We start from the raw sequence: 26139 nt of genomic DNA, 5'->3' as shown, positions 1-26139 counted from the left end.
CCCCCCCCCCCATTGATTTTGGGGGCCATTAAGGGTTGGACTTTAACTCCTTGCTGCTGATGTTGAGTGTGCCACCAATCATATTCCCCTCCCCCCAGCACATCATTTACCTTTAGTAGGGGGGGATATGATTGGTGGCTATGTGCACACTCCACATCATCCAACCCCTAATGCCCCCCAAAATGCCCGGTGGGGGGGGGTGGTATGACAGGCAGGAGGGGCGATGTGTCAGCTCTGCTTGCATACATATCGTGCCCTGTTTCCACTGTCCTGTGCCCACTCTGCTAAAGCCTGGCATAGCCCAGCTATGCCCTACTTTGCCAAAGCAGACAGGCAGGAGCCATGTGGTGATTATATTTATTGTATGTATGTGTGTGTGTCCGTTCCTGTGTGACTGTCCATCCCTGTGTGTGTGTCCGTCCCTGTGTGTCCGTCCCTGTGTGTGTCCGTCCCTGTGTGTGTGTATGTCCGTCCCTGTGTGTGTGTGTTCCTCTCTGTGTGTGTGTGTCCATCCCTGTGTGTATCACCATGCCCACAGTGTTCCTATGTCTTGACGCAGCTGCATCAGAAATTCAGAACGTTCTGTGCGGGGCAAAAAGAAGATCTACACTTCCACATGATCTACACTAGTATTATCTGTGGTTTTACATAGGACTGCAGGTAACACTACCACATTATCAGCACTAGTGTTATCTGTGGTTTTACATAGGACTGCAGGTAACAGAGAGCCATCACTGTGTTATCTGTATCCAGAGAGCTATGTGTTATTTGTCGTGTTACATAGGACTGCAGGTGACATCTACATTATCTGTAAACTGTACTAAGAGAGTTATCACTGTGTTATCTGTAGTGTTACATAGGGCTGCAGGTGACATCTACTACATTATCTGTTCAAAACAATTAAATAATTCTCTGTATAGGATACTGGCCCCTCAAGCGCTGCAAATCCAAGGACACTGTGAGAAGGAGAGTCCACAATATATAGTGATGCAAAAAGGATTGCGCTGCTAGAGGAAGTTCTTTTACTGTTTCAGTCAATTCTTATGCTTGTGTATTCGGAAAAAGCCTTCAATTAAATGGACCACATACAAACATCTGTCCCAGCAATAGCATGGAAACCTGAAAAAAATATGAAAACCGCACTCTGGTGTAGTATGTATGCAAAAAAATTGCCGCACCTTGTGATTAAGCTATACTCACAAGACTCCACTACAAGCACGCATGGATAGAAGTCCGGTCGATGTCCTCCACAGGGGTGCTTCACAGGTGCGATGGGCGTGCACCTCCAGCCGTCGATTAGGTGGATATTGCTCTACACCACGATAGAAGGGGGTGGATCAACTCTTAGCTTTCACTTCTAAAGGTAAGATTCCGACAATATGCCACACTAGTTGAAATCCCAACGGTAATCTTTAAAGGAGTGCTCTGTGTGTGTAATCGACCCGAGCTTGGAGCCGACGATTCAATAGGGTTCCGAACCAAACTGCAATCCCATCAGTAAAAAGCAGTCGCCAGGGGTAACACCAGATTCACACTTCCAACGATCTTTTTCTGATGTAATCTTCACACAACAAAGCTCCACCGTTAACTTTGGCAGATTCTCGGAATCTTACCTTTGGAAGTGAAAGCTAAGAGTTGATCCACCCCCTTCTATCGTGGTGTAGAGCAATATCCACCTAATCGACGGCTGGAGGTGCACGCCCATCGCACCTGTGAAGCACCCCTGTGGAGGACATCGACCGGACTTCTATCCATGCGTGCTTGTAGTGGAGTCTTGTGAGTATAGCTTAATCACAAGGTGCGGCAATTTTTTTGCATACATACTACACCAGAGTGCGGTTTTCATATTTTTTTCAGGTTTCCATGCTATTGTTGGGACAGATGTTTGTATGTGGTCCATTTAATTGAAGGCTTTTTCCGAATACACAAGCATAAGAATTGACTGAAACAGTAAAAGAACTTCCTCTAGCAGCGCAATCCTTTTTGCATTACTATATTATCTGTACTCTGAGTTATCACTGCGTTATCTGTGGTTTTACATAGCACTGCAGATAAAACTTTTATGGTATATCCACAGGAGTCCCAAAGATTCAGATACCGTATCGTGTAGCAGCATTATGGGTCCCAAAAAAACAGGGGTAAGGGGGGGGGGGCACAAGGTTAGCTTGCACAGGACGCCTGAACACCTAAGGCCGGCCCTGCGCGCGACGTAGTGAGTTACGCTGCCAGCACCCGGCCTCTTGCCTGCTATGGAAGTTAGTAGTAAGTACTACAGCCTGGATTGGAAAGTAATTCTACAGTTTAACATTGCCTATATGATTACTACAGTGAGCGGAGCCCAGTGTAATAGAATACAGTGACTGCATCGGGCCCCGCTGCCATTACAAAACAAGATGCCGACCTCCACCCCCTGTATTGGGGGTTATTCACTACACAGGGACACTGTTATGGGGGGGATCTGTGCATGACACATAGCATAAGATGCTATGTGTTACCCACAGACCCTCCCATAGCAGTGTCATGCCATCCCCAGATGCCCCCATAACAGTGCCATCCCCAGATGCCCCATAACAGTGCATTCACAGATGCTCCATAACAGTGCCATACACACATGCTCCCATAATAGTGCCATCCACAGATGCCCCTATAACAGTGCCATCCACAGATGCCCCCATAACAGTGTCATCCACAGATCTCCCATAACAGTGTTATCCACAGAGCCCCATAACAGTGCATCATCCACAGATCCCCCATAACAGTGCATCATCCACAGATCCCCCATAACAGTGCGTCATCCACAGATCCCCCATAATAGTGTCATCCACAGACCACCATTAGTTCAAAACGCACCAAAAGCACACCTTTCGGTTCAAAATATTTTTTTTCTTATTTTCCTCCTCAAAAACCAAGGTGCGTCTTAGGTGCGTCGGGGACCTCTCTGAGGAAGGGGAGAGAGGTCCCCGAAACGCGTTTGGCGTAGTTCACCCCCACAAAGAAAGAACCAGATCCATTACGAAAGATTAAAGATATTCTGACCATTGGAGCGCTCCATAATCTTCGATTCAAATACAGTCCGATAATAGCAGGACCAAACAGGCCATTCCCGCGAGAAAAACGTCACGTGACACGGAAGTCTCGGACGAGGACGCCAACGGCAAGAAAAGGAAGCGGTACGGTGTGGTGAGTAGCGGCTTGAGAGATACAATCTCCAGCTACCGTCCCCGATTTTATACGGGTAAGATATACACCTATGCCTCACTCACCACCCGTATACAATTAGCAATACCAGCCGGAACAATAGGTCTTCCTGTACCGGACCCAGCTACTGTATCTACACAGAGTGTATATCCGATTGTTTCTATTAAGGGGAATATTTCCTGGAATGTACTTTTATGCACTAGGAAGTGACTTTTAAAAATATCGCCAAACTGTGAAGGATCCATCCCTTGGTGACGATATAAAAGAAGTCTGTGCACATATTCCTATACGACTGATTGATACTAACATTATTCATTATTCGATAATGGGACATAGCGGCATGACGTAGGGGCGTCGCGCTCCTCCTCCGGCTGCCCTCTCCTCTCACTCCCTGCCTCGCCTCGCTCCTCGATGTGGATCCGAAAGGAATGCCGCCCCCTGGCCAGGCATGGCTAGTCAAGTTCGGACGGTGTAGATGGGAGTTGGATCGATCTTACCCTGCCGCCGGGTGCCTCTGGTGAATCTTCGTACGCCGTGTGTCTTGATCCATTACCTTCGGCCGGCTGCTCGCTGTGATTTGCCGTTACCAGTTGTATGGCGTTCCGCTGCCCTCGAGGTGCTGGGCGTTAGGTGCTGGAGCTGGTAAGGCACCTGGTAGATTACGGCTCTTGCTTTATCCTGCTGTTTACTGATTTCGGTGTCCTGCTCTATACTGCCTGCTCTGCCATGTTCGTTCCGCTACCCGATGCCCATTCTTTGATGTGAGCCGCTACATGCCATCTGTGAGGCGCTGGGTGTCGGAGCTGGTAAGATACCAGATAAATTGGGTCCCGGCTCGTGTGGATGAAGTAGGGGTTCGGTGCCAGATGTCTTGCGGATGAATTGGATGTCCCACTCCGATTGCGAATCTGCTGATATTATTGGTTTTTGCTGGCGGTCACCTGTGAGCCCTGGGGCTATTGGCTGTTTCAGTTGCTGGTCGTTGGAATCTGAGGTTGCGTCCTCAGGGGAACTGCCCGCCCTTTCTGTACAGGGTACGGACGGAAAATTAAGGTCAATAACTATCCTCTGTGCTCTACAGCCTCTCTGGACCCTGCCTTTTCTTTTGGATGAACTGGTCCTCCTATAGCCTCAGTCGCCAGTTGGAAAATTCATGGGGCGCTCCGATATTGCTTCTGAGAGGCGTAAAAGCCAAACCTCGGTGTCTGCAGACTGAACTTTAGAAGACGTGCCTACTGGGTATCCTGTAGGATACATATCCTTCAAAGCTGAGTCTTAACAATTTGTCAAGACTATAATTGGGTTTTGCTCCACCTGTATCGGTATTGCCGTTATATATCTGCTGGCAATTATATTTTACCCTGCTACCTGGGGGGAGTAACCAGATAGTTTGCATGTCCCAAGGGATTTGTCTATTTATACTGTCTCAGCATTTTTTTTTTTTTGTTCGTCCTGTATAGCTAATAAGTATCTGGCCCAGCTAATTGTGACGGGTGGGGCTTTGTAGTTATATATATATGAGATATTGTTTTGTGGGAATTCTGTATGTAGATGCAATACATTGTCTGATATAAAAATGCCGCCAAAATACCGTAAATCAGCTGGACTGACCTCTCCAAAAGGTGGATCAGGGGGGAGCCCACAGGCTCGACTAGATAAATTTTTGAAGTCACCACCACCCAAGACTAGAGGAGGGGTACAGAGATCTGTCCCTCAGGTTGAGTCAGGTACAGACAATACGGTCCGGTTAGAACAGGGCTTATTAAAGACCAGCTCCCCCCATAGTGAAGGCTTTGAGAGCATTAATAATAAATTGCAGGATATACTGGGAGTGGTAAATGCTACTAGTATTTCGGTTGTAGAGCTGGCCTCCTCCCTTGCAGTAGTACAAGGGGACGTTACTATAATAAGAGACGAAATGACGAAGCTGAGGTTAAAGGTTAAGGAATTGGAAACCACAGTAAACTCTGTTACTGTAGAGAATGGGGTATTAAAGAACAGACTAGAAGAGGTGGATGAAGACCGTGCTTGGTTAAGAAGGAAAATGGTAGAGCTGGAGGATAGGTCTCGTAGATATAATCTGCGATTAGTAGGCTTGCCAGAAGGGGTAGAACAGGATAATCCGCCGAATTTTGTTCAGAAATGGTTGGTAGAAAGCTTGGGTTCAGACTACGATGCATCCTCCTTTTGTGTGGAAAGGGCCCACAGAATTCCATTTAAAAAACCCCGTTTATTTACATCCCCCCTCCATTCAAAGCAACAGTTCTCTCCCATTTAGCTCAATATATATCTACCAAAAATCAATGTTCCGTATTGGTGGCGGGTGATTTTAATGTGGTTCCGGACCCTGAGTTGGACCGGTTCTCTTCACTCTCTGGGCACGGTCGCAGTGGGTCCCCTTTAACTGCTGTGTGCCAGGAGCTGGCGCTGGTTGATATCTGGCGCCACCTCTATGGCAATAAGAATTTTTTTTCATGTTTTAGCCAGTCATACGGGTCTATGTCCCGTATTGATTTGGCTTTTGCAAGTTGGGATCTGTGCGGTCGGGTCCAGAGGATGAGGTATGAACCTCATGGAATCTCGGATCACTCCCCAGTTCTGATTGTGTTTGTGGAGGCCCCATCCGTAGGAAGAACTTTTAAATTGAATTCGCATTGGCTTGAGGTGATTGGGGAGCAATCCCGAGTAGACCAGGACATTCAGGAATTTTGGGGCTTCAACGTAGGTTCGACTCACATTCATTATGTGTGGGACGCGCTGAAGGCCCATATTAGGGGTCTGTACTTCAACAAAATTCATAGATTCAGAAAGGAATCACGACGAAGGGAAAATCAACTGACAGACTCAATAAGGAGTTTGCGGGTCGCATTGATTGACAGTCATAATGAGCAATTCATCACCCAATTAAAGGAGGCTAATTCTCAGCTTAAGACACTTTTATATAAAAAAGCACACCACAAGCTGCTATTTCAAGGCCAGAATCGTTTCTGCGAGTCTGGTAAAACGGGTAGGTTTTTGGCTCGTTTGGTGGCCAACCAGAGAGAGGATACCAGTATAAAATAAATCAGGAACCCACAGGGAATTGGAGTGAGATCCGCAGAAGAGATTAGAGAGGAATTTGTGAAATATTATTCTTCCCTCTATGAATCTGAGTCTATGTTTAGTCGTACTGACATGGATCAATATCTTCAACAACTGGCGCTTCCCCAATTAACTATCCAGGATAGAGAAATATTGGACTCCCCCATTCTTTTGGAGGAACTCCAAGCGATTCTCCCGTCCTTAAAGTATAACTCGTCTCCTGGCCCAGATGGATTGCCTTTCGAAATATATAGGTACCGTGCCAAGTCCCTCCTCCCAATCCTTCTTCGGGTCTTTAATGAATCCTGCGTACTCGGCTCTCTACCACCATCATTTAGAGAGGCAGTGATGGTTTTGGTCTTGAAGAAGGATAAGGACCCATGCGATGTGGGGTCATATAGACCTATATCGCTTTTAAATACGGACTACAAGATTTTTGCCAAAATTTTGGCTTGTCGACTGAAGAGGGTTATAGCTGATTTGGTTCATCCTGACCAGACGGGCTTTATCCCAGGCCGCCATATACAGTCGAGTATATATAGGGTGTATTTGAATTTGTCTGTTGGGGGCAGTGTGGACCACTCCATCCTGTCATTAGACTCTGCAAAGGCGTTTGACAGGATGGAGTGGTCTTTTTTGTGGGCTACAATGTCTCATTTTGGCCTTGGGAACTCTTTCTTGGAAATTACTCAAATGCTATATGAACAGCCGGTTGCATATATTAATATCAATGGTATTACTACTTCTCCTGTCATGATGCGGAGAGGGATGAGACAGGGTTGTCCCCTGTCTCCTCTCCTCTTCGCTCTCTTTATAGAACTGTTGGCTTGTCAGATCCGATTAGAGAGGGGTATAGACGGCTTCGGGGTGGCGGGAGTGAGCGATAAAAAAGGCCTATATGCAGACGACGTGATCCTGTTTTTAGATCAGGGTTGGAAAATCCTTCCGTATGTCATAGAGGTAATAGAACACTATGGTAAATTATCAGGCTATATGATTAACTGGGCAAAGTCATAGCTCCTCCCGCTGAACCGGAAAGCTGTAGATGTAGGTAGCCGAGTTCGTGTCTTGGTTCCTAATGATACTTTAGATTACTTGGGGGTTAAGATCGGGGTTCCTATAAGCAGGTATTATGAGCTCAATCTGGCCCCAGCTTTGGATAAAGTTAGGACCAAAGTTGGTGCTTGGCGGAAATTGATACTGGCACAGATAGATCGAATCGCACTGATCAGGATGGTTATTTTGCCTATGGTTTTGTTTCCGATGTGTGCTTCTCCTATTTGGATAGAGGATATCTTATTTTATAGATTGGAGACCTTGATTAATGATCTAATTTGGGGCAGGAAGAGAGTGCGTATAAAGCAGAGATATCTATGGTTGTCGGAGGCAGATGGTGGGCTGTCACTTCCTTTTTTTCAAGGTTATTATTTTTGTGCACAGATTCAGCGGTGTTGTAACTGGAAAGAGAGCTTACTTTCACGGTATTTGATTAACGTTTGCGACAAGCCAATAGAAAATATTTTTTCATGTTTAGAAACTGGGTTCATAGGAATGAGAAAAACCTTGTTGATCCCTTTCTCAATACAGAGGGTGTGGAATAGGCTGAAGGAGCTTCTTAAAGTTCCCGGCCCGTTTGTTTTCACCCCTTTGTGGGGGAACGGGGAGCTGGAGGAATTTTTCAAAATTACAGAGTTTGGGTATTGGACACGTAATGGCATCACCTATTTCACTTAGGTCGATTTAAATCACTTTCGGAATTTGGTTTAATCGGTACTTCACCATTAGATTTATTCATGTATGCACGTTTGAAACATGTATTTGAAGCCTCTAGGAATAGGGGCCGTATCTTTCCACAAGAGAATATATTTTTCGATTATTGTGACGCTCAGAAGGACCAGAAGGTGAAACTATCTCGATTATATGCTAAACTCCGAATGGCACTGGCTACTGTAACTCCTTTTAAAAGCCCAAGTAAATGGGAGCAAGAGCTGAATTGCCCTCCTTTACAGTGGCCTACTATCTATAGGAATGTGAGAAAGGCGACAGTATCCAGTGCTCACAGATTGATTCAATTTAAGATCCTTCATAGACTGTATTATACGCCCAAAACCCAAGGAAAGTTCCCCCAAAATAGGGATCGGGACTGTTGTTGCCCTAAATGTGGAGATGTGAACGCTGACTATACCCATTTGCTTTGGAGTTGCAGCAAAATAAGAAAATATTGGGAAGAGGTTTTCTCTGCCCTACAAAAGGAATCCTCAATGAACTATAACCCGGGAATCTTGATAGTGATCTTTGGAGACTATAGACGGGTCTGGATGAGAGGATTGATGGTAGCGAAAGCTATAGTGGTCAGGTACTGGGGCTCTGCCTCTCAGCCCTCGTCAAGGGAGTGGGGTTCATACCTTCAACAAATTAAAATATACGAGGATAGCGAAAGGAACCGGAGATTTGCACGCAGAACCACGTAGAAACAACTAATGTATTTGTTGTATGCTGTATTTGATTGAACTGAGGGGAACAGCAGCCAATGGGGGCGGAGGGATGTTTATGATTCTTATATTATATACATAGATGCGATGGATATGATATATACTGTTATATTTTACACATTAATGTGATTGATATTGGTCTATGTACTAATCCTATGTTTTTATAAAACAAAAATAAAGACAATATTTAAAGAAAAAAAACAAACAAAAAAAAACATTATTCATTATTCGATACGCCACCACTTGTGTGCAAGTACCCTGCGGCTTTTTATTCATAATTGTTATATTTTATTGTGTGATATTGTACTTCTTTTTATTCTTTATTTTGTGCTGATTCTATTACATTATATATATATTATATATTAAATTGCCACTTTCCATGTGATCCACATATTTGAGTGCCAGTCTTATATTCTTTTTTCCCTACTTTTACCTTTTACGTGACTAGAGCACCTGTCTCATCCTGAAAAGGTGGTGAGCTATCCACTTCAATTTTACCACATAATGTCATTTTATTGTCGTGTTTTTAACCATAACGAGCAACATCTAGTGTTATATCTTGTAAGTCAACAGCATTTAATGGGCAAGTTAAAGCACAACCTTCGTAATAAAATATATGGACGTTACATTTCTATATTCATCCATATGTATTTTGATGTGAGCAAATTAAAGGGGTTGTCCAAGTTATATAAAAAAATAATGGCCAGAGCCACTAAAAATTATAAAATAAAAAAGCTATACTGATGATCAGTGAATCCCCTGCCTTTTCCAGTGCCAATTCTCTAGTCCTTCCCTAATAAGCTTTATTTACTTGGCTGCGGCAATGATGTGCTGTATATCACAGCAGTGATTGGCTGTAGTGGTTATTGAGGTGTACGGCAAATCATCGTTGCAGCCAAGTAATCAAAACCCATCTGGGAGGACCAGTCTTGAAAAGACATGGGATGAAATTGGTGAGTATACCTTTTTTATTTATTTTATCACATTCAGTTGCTATGGCACCTTTTAAAAAATAAATACATTATCGGACAAGCATTTTAAATGAGTAGAATACATTAATTAGGTCAGTAGTAAAGCTGAACTCCACCATTGTATAAATCAGTAAGGCCTCTTGCACACAAATGTTTTTTTTTCTGCTTACGTTCAGTTTTTTGCATTCTGTATATGGACCTTATACGAAACCATTCATTTCAACGGATCCGCAAAAAAAATACGGAAAGTACTCCATATGCCTTCCATTTCCGTATTTCTGTTTTTCCGTTCAAAGATACAGCGTGTCCTATTATTGTCGGCATAATGGACAAGGATAGTACTGTTTTATCAAGGGCCAGCTGTTCCGTTCTGCAAAAAACACGCAGAACGTTGCGCGGACGCAAAATACTGAAAAAAATACTATAAGCGGTCGTGTGCAAGAGGCCTAATGCTTATGTGTAATTCTAGTTGAGATCTTTAGATTGCCTAGTTTTCATTCGAGGAAGAAGGAAGGCTGAATGGAAGGGCTCCTTGTGTAGTTGTAGATAAAAGTCTTGCTAGACATATTTGCGGTGACCAGTCTTCCTCAAGAAGTAGTTGAGCTCTCTCGAGCAATAGTTCGCATTCTGTCCAATCATATTCCTCCTAGAAAATATTGCATATATTATTTAAGTGCATATCATTATTGTAAACACCTACCCGAACGCTCAGTACAAAGTACGAGCGATACAAGTGCAAACACTTGTGAAGAACTGCAGCTTAGGCCTCTTTCACACTTGCGTTGTCCGGATCCGGCGTGTACTCCACTTGCCGGAATTACACGCCGGATCCGGAAAAACGCAAGTGTACTGAAAGCATTTGAAGACGGATCCGGGCTGGTGAAGCCTGTGCCCGTGCTGTGGACCCAAATTGCGGTCCGCAATGCACGGGCACCATCCGTGGGCAGGCGCATGGGGATCGCAGACCTATTCACTTGAATGGGTCCGCAATTTTTCCATTCCGCAAAAAGATATAGCAATATCTTTTTGCGGTGCAGAAGCACGGAACGGAACCCCAGAATGCCATGAATCAATGTTTTTCCATCAAACAATACATCAACTGTAACACCACTCATGTGGTGTATTGTATTTCATGTACCCTCTGTTCACTCCAGTCCATTGGCTGCACCACTAATGGCCTCAAGGTTAGACTATGCAGGCACATCTCTGACATTCCTCATTCACATGCCAGAAATGTGTCTGCGGTCAGCCTGCATTTATCAGCGGTGCATGGCGGTGACACAGAGGGTCTAATTGTGCAGGGTTTGGAGAGAGTTACTCCACCATCTAGGGGTGGTAATTACAAGAAGAAGCTTTTGAACCGTGAGTCGTTCTGGATCTTCAAAATGGGGTCCACCATACCAAATGGACTTAACCGGAAACACGACTTGATGCTACACTACTGAATTTTTTGATCCATAAGCCATGTGTGTTCCTTTGTTTTTACTCACCATGCTTTTTAGCATGTGCTGTCAATTTCAATGTAAGGAGGGGCCTGCAGTTAGTGTGTCCACCTGTTCCAGGTGGAGGCACTATATATGCAACCTCCCCCTTAGTATGTGTGTGTCATGAGGAAGGATCGCTATTGTCTTTGATCCGAAACATGTTGAGTGGAGTGTAACTGGCTTTTAATCCGCACTGAAAAATAAAGGTAACATTTAATCGAGCTGGACTTTTCCTCTTTTTCGGAACCCGAGAAAGCACTCCGTAGTGCTTCCGTAGTGTTCCGTTCCGTTCTTCCATTCCGCACCGTTCCGCATCTCTGGATTTGCGGACCCATTGAAATGAATGGGTCCGCATCCGTGATGCGGAATGGCCACGGAACGGTGCCCGTTTATTGCGGTTCACAATACGGCAATGGGCATCACACATTCGTGTGGACAAGCCCTAACTCTTTAAGTCATGTATGGCTATAAAATGTTGAGCTGCTTTAAAAAAGGTAAAATAACATTGTGCTCTATTTCTACCACCCCGTAAATTTCTCCTCTTGCCAACCCTTGGTGTCATCCTCTCACACAGAATTGTGATCACTTGATTAAAGGGGCTATCCCATGACAAACATTTATCACCTATCCACAGGAAAATTGTGAGATTATTGGAGGTCTGACAGTTAAGACCCCCAATAATCACTAGAACATAGGTCCCATGCTCCTTGTTCAAAAGGCATTTGAAAGGAGTTGTGATCATCCATGTACCTCACCATACCATGCAATGTCTGTGGGTTTGAGATAGTTAACCCCTTAAGGACACAGCCTTTTTACACCTTAGGACCAGGCCATTTTTTGCAAATCTGACCAGTGTCACTTTAAGTGGTGATAACTTTAAAACGCTTTGACTTATCCAGGCCATTCTGAGATAGTTTTTTCGTCACATATTGTACTTCATGACACTGGTAAAATAAAGTAAAAAATATATTTTTCTTTGCATAAAAAATGTCCAATTTACCAAAAATTGGGAAAAATTAGCAAATTTCAAAGTTTCAGTTTCTCTACTTCTGTAATACATAGTAATACCCCTAAAAATTGTGATGACTTTACATTCCCCATATGTCTACTTCATGTTTGAATTATTTTGGGAATGATATTTTATTTTTTGGGGATGTTACAAGGCTTAGAAGTTTAGAAGCAAATCTTGAAATTTTTCAGAAATTTACAAAAACCCAATTTTTAGGGACCACTACAGCTCTGAAGTCACTTAGCGAGGCTTACATAATAGAAACCACCCAAAAATGACCCCATTCTATAAACTACACCCCTCAAGGTATTCAAAACTGATTTTACAAACTTTGTTAACCCTTTAGGTGTTGCACAAGAGTTATTGGCAAATGGGGATGAATTATTGCCTAATTTTCCATTTTAACCCATTTTTTCCACTAACAAAGCAAGGGTTAACAGCCAAACAAGACTGTATCTTTATTGCCCTGACTCTGCCGTTTACAGAAACACCCCATATGTGGCCGTAAACTACTGTACGGCCACACGGCAGGGCGCAGAAGGAAAGGAATGCCATACGGTTTTTGAAAGGCAGGTTTTGCTGGACTGGTTTTTTGACACCATGTCCCATTTGAAGCCCCCTGATGCACCCCTAGAGTAGAAACTCCATAAAAGTGACCCCATTTTAGAAACTACGGGATAGGGTGGCAGTTTTGTTGGTACTAGTTTAGGGTACATATGATTTTTGGTTGCTCTATATTACACTTTTTGTACGGCAAGGTAACAAGAAATTGCTTTTTTGGCACCGTTTTTTTTAATTTTTTTTACACCATTCATCTGACAGGTTAGATCATGTGGTAATTTTATAGAGCAGGTTGTCACGGACGCGGTGATACCCAATATGTATACAATTTTTTTTATTTATGTAAGTTTTACACAATAATTTCATTTTTAAAACAAAAAAAATGTTTTAGTGTCTCCATAGTCTAAGAGCCATAGTTTTTTAAATTTTTGGGCGATTATCTTAAGTAGGGTCTCATTTTTTGTAGGATGAGATGACGGTTTGATTGGCACTATTTTGGGGTGCACATGACTTTTTGATTGCTTGCTATTACACTTTTTGTGACGGAAGATGACAAAAAATGGCTTTTTTTACACCGTTTTTATTTTTTTATTTTTACGGTGGTCATCTGAGGGGTTAGGTCATGTGATATTTTTATAGAGCCAGTCAATACAGACGCGGCGATACCTAATATGTATACTTTTTTTATTTATGTAAGTTTTACACAATGATTTCATTTTTGAAACAAAATAAATCATAGTCTAAGAGCCATAGCTTTTTCAGTTTTTGGGCGATTATCTTGGGTAGGGTATGAGTTTTGCGGGATGAGATAATGGTTTGATTGTTACAATTTTGGCGTACATGCGACTTTTTTGATCACTTTTATTACCTTTTTTGGGAAGTAAGGTGGGCAAAATTCCAATTTCATCATAGTTTTTAATTTTTAATTTTTATGGCGATCACCGTTCGGGTAAAGTAACATGACCGTTTTATAGATCAGGTCGTTACGGACGCGGCGATACCAAACATGTGTAGGGAATTTCATTTTTTTCATTTTTAATCAGTGATAAATGTGTTTTTGGATTTTTACTTTATTTTCATTTTTTTTCACTTTTTTTTGACCCAGACCCACTTGGTTCTTGAAGATCCAGTGGGTCTGATGTCTGCATAATACAGTACAGTACAATATATATTGTACTGTACTGTATTTTACTTACACTTTGTCTGAACAGATCTATGCTTTCAGCACAGATCTGTTCAGAACCATGGACAGCAGGACGCCTGAGAAGGCGTCCTGTTGCCATGGGAACCTTCCCCGTCTGCTCAGTAGTTGCCAGAACTTCGCAGACGGGGAAGGGTAAGGACGGGGCTTGGGGGGCTGTCCTGGAAGCTCTCTCCCTCTCCATTTGGGGGGCTGCAAAGGCACAGCAGCCCCCCGATGGGAGAGGGAGGGAGCTCCCTGAGCTGTTAACCTTTTCCATACAGCGGTCCGTATGGACCGCTGTATGGAAAGGGTTAAACGGCTGACATCGCATCACCGATGTCAGCCGTTTATACCAGGGTGCCAGCAATGTTCTGGCACCCTGGTATACCCACTAGACGCCAACGATTATGCAATGGGAGGCGGGCGGGGGATCGCGATCCCGCCTACCGCACCGCCCGCCTCCCGCACCACCCGCAACCCTCCCCCTGCACCTCCCACCGTGCTCAAATAACTCAGGGGTGCAGGGGGGAGGGATACTGGAACATTTTTTTAATCCTAAAGTTTCTGATCGACCGCGGGGATCAGAAACTGCAGAAATCGCAGCAAACCGCAGGTATGAATTGACCTGCGGTTTGCCGCGATCGCCAACATGGGGGGGTCACGGGACCCCCCCGCGCATTTAGCCTAGGTGCCTGCTCAATGATTTGAGCAGACACCGGTACCGATCACTGCCAGCCGCACGGCAGTGATCGAAAATACACAGGGCGTACATGTACGCCCTGTGTCCTTAAGTACCAGGGCACAAGGGCGTACCTGTACGCCCTGTGTCCTTAAGGGGTTAAAGGCTAGGTACACCTTTGGGGACAATTTGTCTTTATTTGTGTATTGTACTCAATATAAGCTAAAAACATTTTTTTCACATGGTCTTTATTAAAAGCAAAGAGTCCTTTTCTCTGTACAGAGCTGAGATGCTCTACTAGCAGAATCTGCATTTTCTCCCTGCTCCATCAGACAGGGAGCTCACAGTCTTTTTATCTCTGCTTTCTGAACTTATAAACACTCATCAAAGCTCAATCCTTATCTTACTGATAAGAATATGGCTTAAATAAGTGTTTATGACCTCTTAGTAATTTAGAGATAAGGGTTATTAGATGACGGCACAAAGTAAAAGTGAAATGCTTGTGACAGAACGAATTTAGTGAGCTGTATACCAACCAAGGATCACTTTTATCTTGTTTTCTACAACTGTTTTATCTGATAAATTACTAAAAGGTAAGTTTTAATTAGAATTACCCTGGTTAGTTAGTCTCCTCTAAAACTGGTGGTTCTAATGGACCCTGCCAAACAACTCCACATGTCTTAACTTTAACATTGTGATGTGGAAGTATTGGTGTCCCTCCTGAATCAGGATTCAATAGGAATTATGCAATTAAGTAGTTTGAATAACTTTCTTTCAAAGTACGTAATTTATGGGTACAGCTAGCATATCATAATCTCCACTTGGCAATATTCATATAACATACCTGCTGTTCATTAAACAGGAAAACCAAGAGATACTCTTTCAAACACTTTTTAAATTCATAGAGATTATCGTTATTACAAAGACCACTAGGGTCAAAGCAAATCCCCTGCAAATAAAAAGACATTTTACATTATATGTAAATTTTTTATTTTAAAGGTATTTCAAGGATATATACTATGGAGTTACATCACTCCAAAATGAATAAGTTTAAGCATTTCTTTACATAACGGAAAATAATTTTAAAAATATATTCATATCAAAAATAAAGTCATTAATAAAGTCATTATACAAGAACAAATAAAATATGACAAACTTGGAAAGGATAGGGGAGGGAAGAAGGGAGTAACGGGGGGCGGAACGGTGAACGGAAGAACAGGTAAAGGAAAAATAAAGGTTACCAGTCAAGATAATTTAGAAACATACCACCCTAAATATTAGGCCTCATGCACACGACCGTTTTTTTTTTGCGGTCCGCAAAAACGGGTTCCATAGTTCCGTGATCAGTGTACGTTTTTCCTTCCGTGGGTCTTCCTTGATTTTTGGAGGATCCACGGACATGAAGGAAAAAGTCGTTTTGGTGTCCGCCTGGCCGTGCGGAGCCAAACGGATCCATCCTGACTTACAATGCAAGTCAATGGGGACGGATCCGTTTGACGTTGACACAATATGGTGCAATTGCAAACGGATCCGTCCCCCATTGACTTTCAATGTAAAGTCAGGAGTCCCTATTATACCATCGGATCTGAGTTTTCTCCAATCCGATGGTATATTTTAACTTGAAGCGTCCCCATCACCATGGGAACGCCTCTATGTTAGAATATACCATCGGATTTGAGTTACATCGTGAAAACCCATATCCGACAGTATATTCTAACACAGAGGCGTTCCCATGGTGATGGGGACGCTTCAAGTTAGAATATACTACGAACTGTGTACATGACTGCCCCCTGCTGCCTGACAGCACCCGATCTCTTACAGGGGGCTGTGATCTGCACAATTAACCCCTCAGGTGCCGCACCTGAAGGGGTTAATTGTGCGTATCATAGCCCCCTGTAAGAGATCAGGGGCTGCCAGGCAGCAGGGGGCAGACCCCCCTCCCTCCCCAGTTTAAATATCATTGGTGGCTAGTGTGCGGCCCCCCCCCGGCCCACCCTCCCTCCCTCTATTGTATTAATATCATTGGTGGCACAGTGTGCGGCCCCCCCGGCCCCCCCTTCCTCCCTCTATTGTATTAATATCATTGGTGGCACAGTGTGCGGCCCCCCCCCTCCCTCTATTGTATTATCATTGGTGGCACAGTGTGCGGCCTCCCCTCTCCCCCCCTTCCCCGATCATTGGTGGCAGCAGAGAGTTCCGATCGGAGTCCCAGTTTAATCGCTGGGGCTCCGATCGGTAACCATGGCAACCAGGACGCTACTGCAGTCCAGGTTGCCATGGTTACTTAGCAATATTAGAAGCATCATACTTACCTGCTGCGCTGTCTGTGACCGGCCGGGAGCTCCTCCTACTGGTAAGTGACAGGTCTGTGCGGCGCATTGCTTAAAGGGAACCTGTCACCGGGATTTTGTGCATAGAGCTGAGGACATGGGCTGCTAGATGGCCGCTAGCACATCTGCAATACCCAGTCCCCATAGCTCTGTGTCCTTTTATTGTGGGAAAAAAACGATTTGATACATATGCAAATTAACCCGAGATAAGTCCTGTCCCTGACTCATCTCACACACAGGACTCATCTGGGGTTAATTTGCATATGTATCAAATCGTTTTTTTTACACAATAAAAGCACACAGAGCTATGGGGACTGGGTATTGCGGATGTGCTAGCGGTGATCTAGCAACCCATGTCCTCAGCTCTATACCCAAAATCCTGGTGACAGGTTCCCTTTAATGATCTATCACTTACCAGTAGGAGGAGCTCCCGGCTGGTTACAGACAGCGCAGCAGGTAAGTATGATGCTTCTAATATTGCTAAGTAAACATGGCAACCAGGACTGCAGTAGCGTCCTGGTGTAATGACCGGCGTCACGCACAGGGAGGGAAAAGGGAAAGCCCTGCCCAAGGGAGAGGGAAAGGTGGTGACCCCTAACTCACCTTACGGCTGGCACCTGACTGCCCTGACGTCCCTAGACGGGTTCCTCACCCGTGCAGCGATCACGTGCCTAAACCCTGGCTTTCCCTAAAATGAGCCCTAGATAGTGAACGGGCCGGTGGGATCGCTAGTCCGCACCACTGACACTAAGAGGGAAACACCAGGGAGAGGACAGACAATACAGACAAACACATAAACCCAGGTGGGCGACCACAGCAGTCCACAAAGGTCCAACAGGGATCCGGAGGGAAACGTTCTGGACCAACAACCAGAGAACGCAGCAACACAGCTCCAGTGGGTCAGTATAGAAGTCCAGGCAGGAAGCTCTATATCTGGCAACCAGAGAAGTGTGAGAGGGGAATATTAGGAGGTTGGGAGTGCTGGACAAGGAACAGCTGAGGAGAAGGAGCTACGGATCCCTGAGTGAGCCAAAAAGGGTTGCAAAGCAAACCCAGAAAGCTACCATAAGGAAACAGCCCTATCTTACATAGAGCGCGCAGCCAACCGCTGCGACTTCCTGACCCCGGGTATAATGGAGTCAGGCGTGGGTCTTGACACCCTCGTGACACCTGGTTGCCATGGTTACCGATCGGAGCCCCAGCGAATAAACTGGGACTCCGATCAGAACTCTCCGCTGCCACCAATGATCGGGGGGGGGGGAGAGAGGAGGCCGCACACTGTGCCACCAATGATAATACAATAGAGGGAGGGAGGGGGGACTGCACACTGTGCCACCAATGATATTAATACAATAGAGGGAGGGAGGGGAGCCGGGGGGCGCACACTGTGCCACCAATGATATTAATACAATAGAGGGAGGGAGGGGGGGCCGGGGGGGGGGCGCACACTGGCCACCAATGATAATACAATAGAGGGAGGGAAGGGGGGCCGCACACTGGCCACCAATGATATTCAAACTGGGGAGGACGGGGGGTCTGCCCCCTGCTGCCTGTCAGCCCCTGATCTCTTACAGGGGGCTATGATACGCACAATTAACCCCTTCAGGTGCGGCACCTGGGGGGTTAATTGTGCTGATCACAGCCCCCTGTAAGAGATAGGATGCTGCCAGGCAGTCATGTACACAGTTCGTAGTATATTCGAACTAGAAGTGTCCCCATCACCATGGGAACGCCTCTGTGTTAGAATATACTGTCGGATCTGAGTTTTCACGAAGTGAAAACTCAGCTCTGAAAAAGCTTTTATGCAGACGGATCTTCGGATCCGTCTGTATGAAAGTAACCTACGGCCACGGATCACGGACGCGGATGCCAATCTTGTGTGCATCCGTGTTCTTTCACGGACCCATTGACTTGAATGGGTCCGTGAACCGTTGTCCGTCCAAAAAATAGGACAGGTCATATTTTTTTGACGGACAGGATACACGGATCACGGAGGCGGATGACAAACGGTGCTTTTTCCGAGTTTTCAACGGACCCATTGAAAGTCAATGGGTCCGCAGAAAATCACAGAAAACGGAACAACGGCCACGGGTGCACACAACGGTCGTGTGCATGAGGCCTTAGAGAGAGAGAGAAATGTGCACAACAGCCTAGTCAGCAACATACTGGCTTTAGGGAACCGCCTGAAGGAACATGGCATGCAGTCTTCAGCTGTGACAGATTACAATAAGGGTGGCTACTAGTGTTCAGCGAGCATACTCGGCCAAACTGCAGGTTCTCTCGAGCATCGCTATGCTTGGCACATTGCAGTGTTTTGCCAAATACTGCGTATGCTCGAGTACAATTTAATACAATGAAGGTCAATGGGAGACCCGAGCATCAAACCAGGCACCCCCTGCTCTGAAGAAGAGAGGGCGTCTGGTTTACAAAAAAAAATGTTAGAAATTGATTAAAATCCATCAAAATTATTTGGAAACAGCATTTGGAGGATGGCTGGATGCATCTTTGACTCCCATTACCTATGACATACAATAGACAACCACACAAAGGCTATATGCCAAAAGTCAGGTATGTGCAAGCCAACAATCTATCCATGACCATGAGACAGATAATAGTCAGCATACCTTACAATGGCAGCCTTGTGCACTATGAGACATTACAAACCAGCTCTCATCTGACTGAGAGCCAGTAAGCCTAAAAGTTGCTTCATATCTGTTGGATGGCTTGGGTGGACCTGCGCACCTAAATTAGTATCATTAGGGTGACAAAAAGCTTTCTGATTGTACTAACATAATATTCAATAACCTTTCTATACAGTTTTGTCATGTAAACTCATTTTCATAAACATGGGCATATAGGAAAGACATGCAAATGAGCAGAATCTGCCTTGTTTTTCAGCTGAAAAACCATTTGCATGGAAAATTAATGATAAAAATTTGTGATTAGAATATTCGTGATCTACACTACTCATGAACAGCGCCATCTATTGGATTCATAGTCTTGTCATAAGACTATTAAACCAATAGATGGCCCTGTTCATGAGTCATGAACAGCGCCATCTATTGGTTTCAGTCTTATGACAAGACTATTTGTCTTGTCATAAGACTATGAAACCAATAGATAGCGCTGTTCATGAGTCATGAACAGCACAATTGATTGGTTTCATAGTCTTATGACAAGACTATTAGTCTTGTCATTAAACTAACCAATAGATGGCGCTCTTCATCTTGTTGGGGGCGCTAGTAACTGGGGCACCCAGCTCAACAGAGTCCACACACCATGTAGCACTCAGCCTATAATAGTCTGCGCTAATGCTGAGGTGTATATCGGATTGCTGCTATCATTCACACATCTAGCACTTTATCTGTGGTAATATTAGCTTGCTAGGGTGTATATGAGGACTATTGCCTTATGACAAGACTATGAATCCCATGGATGGTGCTGTTCATGAGTAGTGTAGATCGCAAATATTCTAATCGCTAATTTTTATTGCAAATTTTCCATGCTAAAGGCTGACTGCTACACGGTGTGTGGACTCTGTTGAGCTGGGTGCCCCACTTACTAGCGCCTGCTACACGGTGTGTGGACTCTGTTGAGCTGGGTGCCCCACTTACTAGTGCCCCAACAAGATGAACAGCGCCATCTATTGGTTTCATAGTCTTATGAAAAGACTAATAGTCTTGTCATAAAACTCATAGTCTAATAGTCTTGTCATAAGACTATGAATCCAATAGATGGCGCTGTTCATGAGTAGTGTAGATCGCGAATATTCTAATCACAAATTTTTATCGCAAATTTTCCATGCAAATGGTTTTTCAGCTGAAAAACAAGGCAGATTCTGCTCATTTGCATGTCTTTCCCATATGTCCATGTTTATGCAAATTAGTTTACATGACAAAACTGTATAGAAAGTTTATTGAATATTGTGTTAGTACAATCAGATTTTTTTTTTTGTCACCCTAATGATACTAATCTAGGTGCACAGGTCCACCCAAGCCATCCAACAGATATGAAGCAACTTTGAGGCTTACTGGCTCTCAGTCAGATGAGAGCTGGTTTGGAATGTCTCATAGTGCACAAGGCTGCCATTTGTAAGGTATGTTGATTGTTATCTGTCTCATGGATAGATTGTTGGCTTGCACAAACCCAGCTTTTGGCATATAACCTTGGAGTGGTTCTCAATTGTATGTCATAGGTAATGGGAGTCCAAGATACATCCAGACATCTTCCCAATGCTGTTTCCAAACTATTTTGGTGTGGTTTTCATAAATTTTGTGAACCAGACATTCTCCCATTGACTTCCGTTATGCAATCAAATGTTTGCGGCGGGCCCCATTGACTTTAGTGGCAGGCAAACCTGAAAAACCTTCAGGTTATATTTGTAGCCACCAAATACTTACTAGAAGTTCACAAATAGTCCCATAACATGGACAGTGACAGAACAGAAGGGGATCATTGGTAAAAATTCCCACAAAAAATATGCATTTTAATCAGGGGCTATTTTTATGCATCTTAAAAGGAAACTCTTAAAAATGTGCCCTGCTGGAGCCTAGAATATTTTTTTTTAGGCCACGGGAGTACAGGCCCCAAAAATTTGGCATTCGCCTAATAAAAAAGAACTTGTGATTATGTGGCTGGAGGTACATTAGGCGGTCACTGGATACAAATTTTACTATAGGCCACTACAGGCCCCAAAAATTATGAATTCACCTGACAGAAAAGAACTTGTGATGATGTGGCTGGAGGTACATTAGGCGGTCACTGGATACAAATTTTACTGTCGGCCACTGGAGTACAGGCCCCAAAAATTTGATTTTCACCTGACAGAAAAGGCCTTTTATGCCGCTGTATATACATAAGACAAGGACCATTCTTTGTTCTGGGTGGTGGTAGATATGTGTGGTCTGGCATGAGGAAATTCAATTAAACGTGGTCGTCACAGGTATTGAATTCCTCTGAGATCCATGCCCCTATTCAATTTTTCAAATGTGAGGTACTCCACACTGTTGTGAGCTAGGCGAGTGCGCTTATCGTTCATGATCCCCCCTGCTGCGCTGAACTTCCTTTCGGACAGGACACTGGACGGGGGGCAAGCCAACAGTTCTATGGCAAATTGGGCCACAGGTCAAGCCTGCACACCCAGTAGTCCAGGGGTTCCTCGCTTCTCATAGCGTCCACATCGGCCGTTAACCCGATGTAGTCATACACCTGTCAGTCTAGGCATTCCCTGTGGCTGGATTCGGAGGGCGGCTGTCGATGGGTTGGCTGCAAGAATGATCTCATATCCGAAGTGACCAACACATCTTCAAACCGCCCCCTTCTTGCATGCGCTGTTGGATTGGTAGCCGCAACTGTTTCTCTGTGAGTGGAAATTCCTCTGCCAGTGCCTTCAGAAGCAGAAAGCCGCATTTCTCCAAGCAAGTCCTGGAAGTGCTGCATTCTGACAACCATCTGTGATGCTGGTAACATGTCTTCCATTTTGTGTTTGTACCGGGGGTCTAAGTACGTTGCCACCCAGTACTGGTCCTTGCCCTTCATGCTTTTTATATGTGGGTCCCTCTTCAAACACTGGAGCATGAAGGCCCCCATTTGCACTAAATTGGAAGCGGTAGAGCGCCCTGGCTCCTGCTCATCGCCCAGGATAATGTCGTACTCTGTCTCCTCCCCCCCCAGCCACGGACAACACCAGGGATCCCCGAAAAGTTTGAAGTCCCTATCAAACCCTGCTCTTCTTGCTCCTCCTACTCCTCCTCCCCACAGCCACCATCCTCCTCTGACTCTTCTTCAGACTCCAGCTGACTTATCTCAGATGGAGTTGCCCCCCTGCGGATTCATTCAGCATTGCAACTTCCTCATCTTCCTGCTCCTCGATGGCTTGATCAATGACACGACGCAATGCACGCTCCAGAAAGAGGGCGTAAGGTACGTTGTCATTGATGGCGCCCTGGATGCGACTGACCAGTTTGGTGATCTCACCAAATGGCTGTAGAACTTTGGGCAGCCACTGGCGCGGTGAAAAGAAACCAAGCTCCCCAGAATCTGTCCTGCTGCAGAGTTCGTACAGGTAGTCATTAACGGCACGTTGCTGCTGGAGCAGCCTATCAAGCATATACAAGGTGGAGTTTCAGCGTGTCTGGCTGTCACAAATCAGACGTTTGACGGGCAAGTGGTGTCGCCGATGAACGTCAGCAAAGTGAGCCATGGCAGTTTAAGATCTAAAATGGCCAGAGATTTTCTTGGCCTGCCGCAAGAAGTCCTGGACCCCGGCATATTTGGCAACAAATCTCTGCACGACTAAGTTCAGGAGGTGTGCCATGCACCGCACGTGTGTAAATTTGCCCTGTTTCAGCGCGCTCAGTTAATTGGCACCGTTGTCGCACACCACTTTACCAACTGTCAAATTGCGCGGGGCTAGCCACTGATCATCCTGTGACCGCAGAGCTGAAAGCAGTGCAGGACTGGTGTGGCTCTTGGCTTCCAGGCACAACAGCCGCAGCACAGCATGGCAACGTTTCACCTGGGACGTCGAATAGGTTCTGGGGAGCTTGGGGGCGCAGTGGAAGAGGCGGTAGCAGTGAAAAAGGAGGAGTCAGCCGAGGAGGAGATGGAGGATGGAGTAGGAGGGGGAGAAGAAGAGGCGTGCTTTGAAGTAATCGCACGCGCCTTCTCCAACTTCCCACTTAGGCTCCGGCCTTATGCACCTGCCCGACCCCTACCACCCCTGCGGAACGGCCTGCTTATTCCTCTGCCTGTCATTTTCAAAATGACCCTGTGCCTAAGTCCCTAGAGAAGAGCAGTATTTGTGAAAGTAGGTATATCGCAGGCCTCAATCAATATTTGGTGGAAGCTGGTATATCAAACCCCTTAATAAGTATTTTGTGGAAGCAGGTATATTGCAGGCCTCAATCAATATTTGGTTGAAACAGGTATATTGAACCCCTTAATCAGTATTTTGTGGAAGCAGGTATATCGCAGGCCTCAATCAATATTTGGTATAAACAGGTATATCGAACCCCTTAATCAGTATTTTGTGGAAGCAGGTATATCGCAGCCGTCAATCAGTATTTTGTGGAAGCAGGTATATCAAACTCCTTAATCAGTATTTTGTGGACACAGGTATATCGCAGGCCTCAATAAATATTTGGTGGAAACAGGTATATCGAACCCCTTAATCAGTATTTTGTGGAAGAAGGTATATCACAGGCCTCAATCAATATTTGGTGGAAACAGGTATATCAAACCCCTTAATCAGTATTTTGTGGAAGCAGGTATATCGCAGGCCTCAATTAATATTTGGTGGAAACAGGTATATCAAACCTTTTAATCAGTATTTTGTGGAAACTGGCATATTGCAGCCCCCCATCAATTTTTGGTGGAAGCAGATATATCAAACCCCTTAATCAGCATTTTGTGGAAGCAGGTATATCACACCCCTCAATAAAAAAAATTGCCACAACAGTTATATCACACACCCTGTTTATTTGGGGCAACAGGTATATTGCAGCCCTCAATAAGTATTTTGTGAAAGAAGGTATATCACACCCCTCAATTTTTTGGGGGGGCAACAGGTATATCACACCCATTGCAATTAGTTGTTCCAATAGCGTTTGTCCCTTTATATAGCTGCGGTATTGCAGCAGAACCACACACAACTGCTGCACAATACAAATGCACTATAATATACTTTCCATGTTAGAAAGTATATTATAAGTATATCACACCCCTCAGTATATCACACCTATCGATAGCACAACTATACCAGTCTTTAAAAGGACTTTTGTGACCCTATAAGCTAGCGTTTGTGTCCCTAACAGCCTGTCCCTGCTCCACAAAGCAACCTCTCCCTACACTGGCAAAACACAGAATGTAAAATTGCTGCCAGATCAGGTTCTTTTATAGGGTGGGGGTGTGTCCATCATCTCAATTGGCTGTCCTGTCCCACCTGATGGATGTGTCATGGGTCAAAGTTCGGCACAATGCAAAAGAATATCGTGCTGGCGGACATCGCCATATGTTCACATGTTCGGCGAAGAGTGAACGTGCAAAGTTCGCTGCAAAACGACCTCCGGGCGAACCGCAAAGCCATCTCTAGCAGCAGTCTCCTAAGCTAGCTAGCAAGCGATTGCTGGAAGGAAACACTTTCTTCCCGACAATTGTCCGCTACACCTGACTGTGTAATACAGGCTTTACTTAACCGTATAAGGACTATTTCACCATAAGTACTTGGCCATTTTTTGCAAATCTGACCAGTATCACTTTAAGTGCTGATAACTTTAAAACGCTTTGACTTATCCAGGCCATTCTGTGATTCCAGTTCAGGTCTGAAGTCACTTTGCGAGGCTTACATAATAGAAACCACCCAAAAATGACCCCATTCTATAAACTAAACCCCTCAAGGTATTCAAAACTGATTTTATAAACTTTGTTTACCCTTTAGGTGTTCCACAAGAATTAATGGAAAATAGAGATACAATTTCTAAATTTCACTTTTTTGGCAGATTTTCCATTTTAATAATTTTTTTCCAGTTACAAAGCAAAGGTTAACAGCCAAACCAAACTCAATATTTATGGCCCTGATTCTGTTGCTTACAGAAACACCCCATATATGGTCGTTAACAGCTGTACGGGCACACGGCAGGGCGCAGAAGGAAAGGAATGCCATACGGTTTTTGGAAGGCAGATTTTGCTGGACTGTTTTTTTTTACACCATGTCCCATTTGAAGCCCACTGATGCACCCCTAGAGTAGAAACTCCATAAAAGTGACCCCATCTAAGAAACTACACCCCTCAAGGTATTCAAAATAGATTTACGTTGTTAACCATTTAGGTGTTCCACAAGAGTTATTGGCAAATGGAGATGAAATTTCTGAATTAAAACTTTTTGGCAAATTTTCCATTTTAATCTATTTTTCCCAGTAACAAAGCAAGGGTTAACAGCCAAACCAAACTCAATATTTATGGCCCTGATTCTGTTGCTTACAGACACACCCCATATATGGTCGTTAACAGCTGTACGGGCACACGGCAGGGCGCAGAAGGAAAGGAATGCCATACGGTTTTTGGAAGGCAGATTTTGCTGGACTGTTTTTTTTGACACCATGTCCCATTTGAAGCCCCCCTGAGGCACCCCTAGAGTAGAAACTCCCAAAAA

At 44.6% G+C, this 26139-nt stretch overlaps 1 protein-coding gene across 3 annotated transcripts in view; it reads right to left on the bottom strand.

The window, feature by feature from the left end:
- Nucleotides 1-10078: 10078 nt before the first annotated feature.
- LOC122920124 overlaps nucleotides 10079-26139 on the bottom strand; it is an 80460-nt gene continuing 64399 nt past the window's right edge. For all 3 annotated transcript variants that reach the window (XM_044269543.1, XM_044269370.1, XM_044269456.1), the window contains 2 exons: nucleotides 15503-15607; nucleotides 10079-10388 (listed from right to left, as the gene is read on the bottom strand). In XM_044269543.1, coding sequence (XP_044125478.1) covers nucleotides 10230-10388; nucleotides 15503-15607 — 264 coding nt within the window. In that variant the 3' untranslated portion in view covers nucleotides 10079-10229. The remainder of the gene's footprint in view (nucleotides 10389-15502; nucleotides 15608-26139) is intronic.

This window comes from Bufo gargarizans, chromosome 1 (assembly GCF_014858855.1).
Source record: "Bufo gargarizans isolate SCDJY-AF-19 chromosome 1, ASM1485885v1, whole genome shotgun sequence".
Lineage (NCBI taxonomy): Eukaryota > Metazoa > Chordata > Amphibia > Anura > Bufonidae > Bufo > Bufo gargarizans.
Note: the sequence above shows the minus strand (reverse complement) of the source record. Positions and strands in the feature narration are given on the sequence as shown.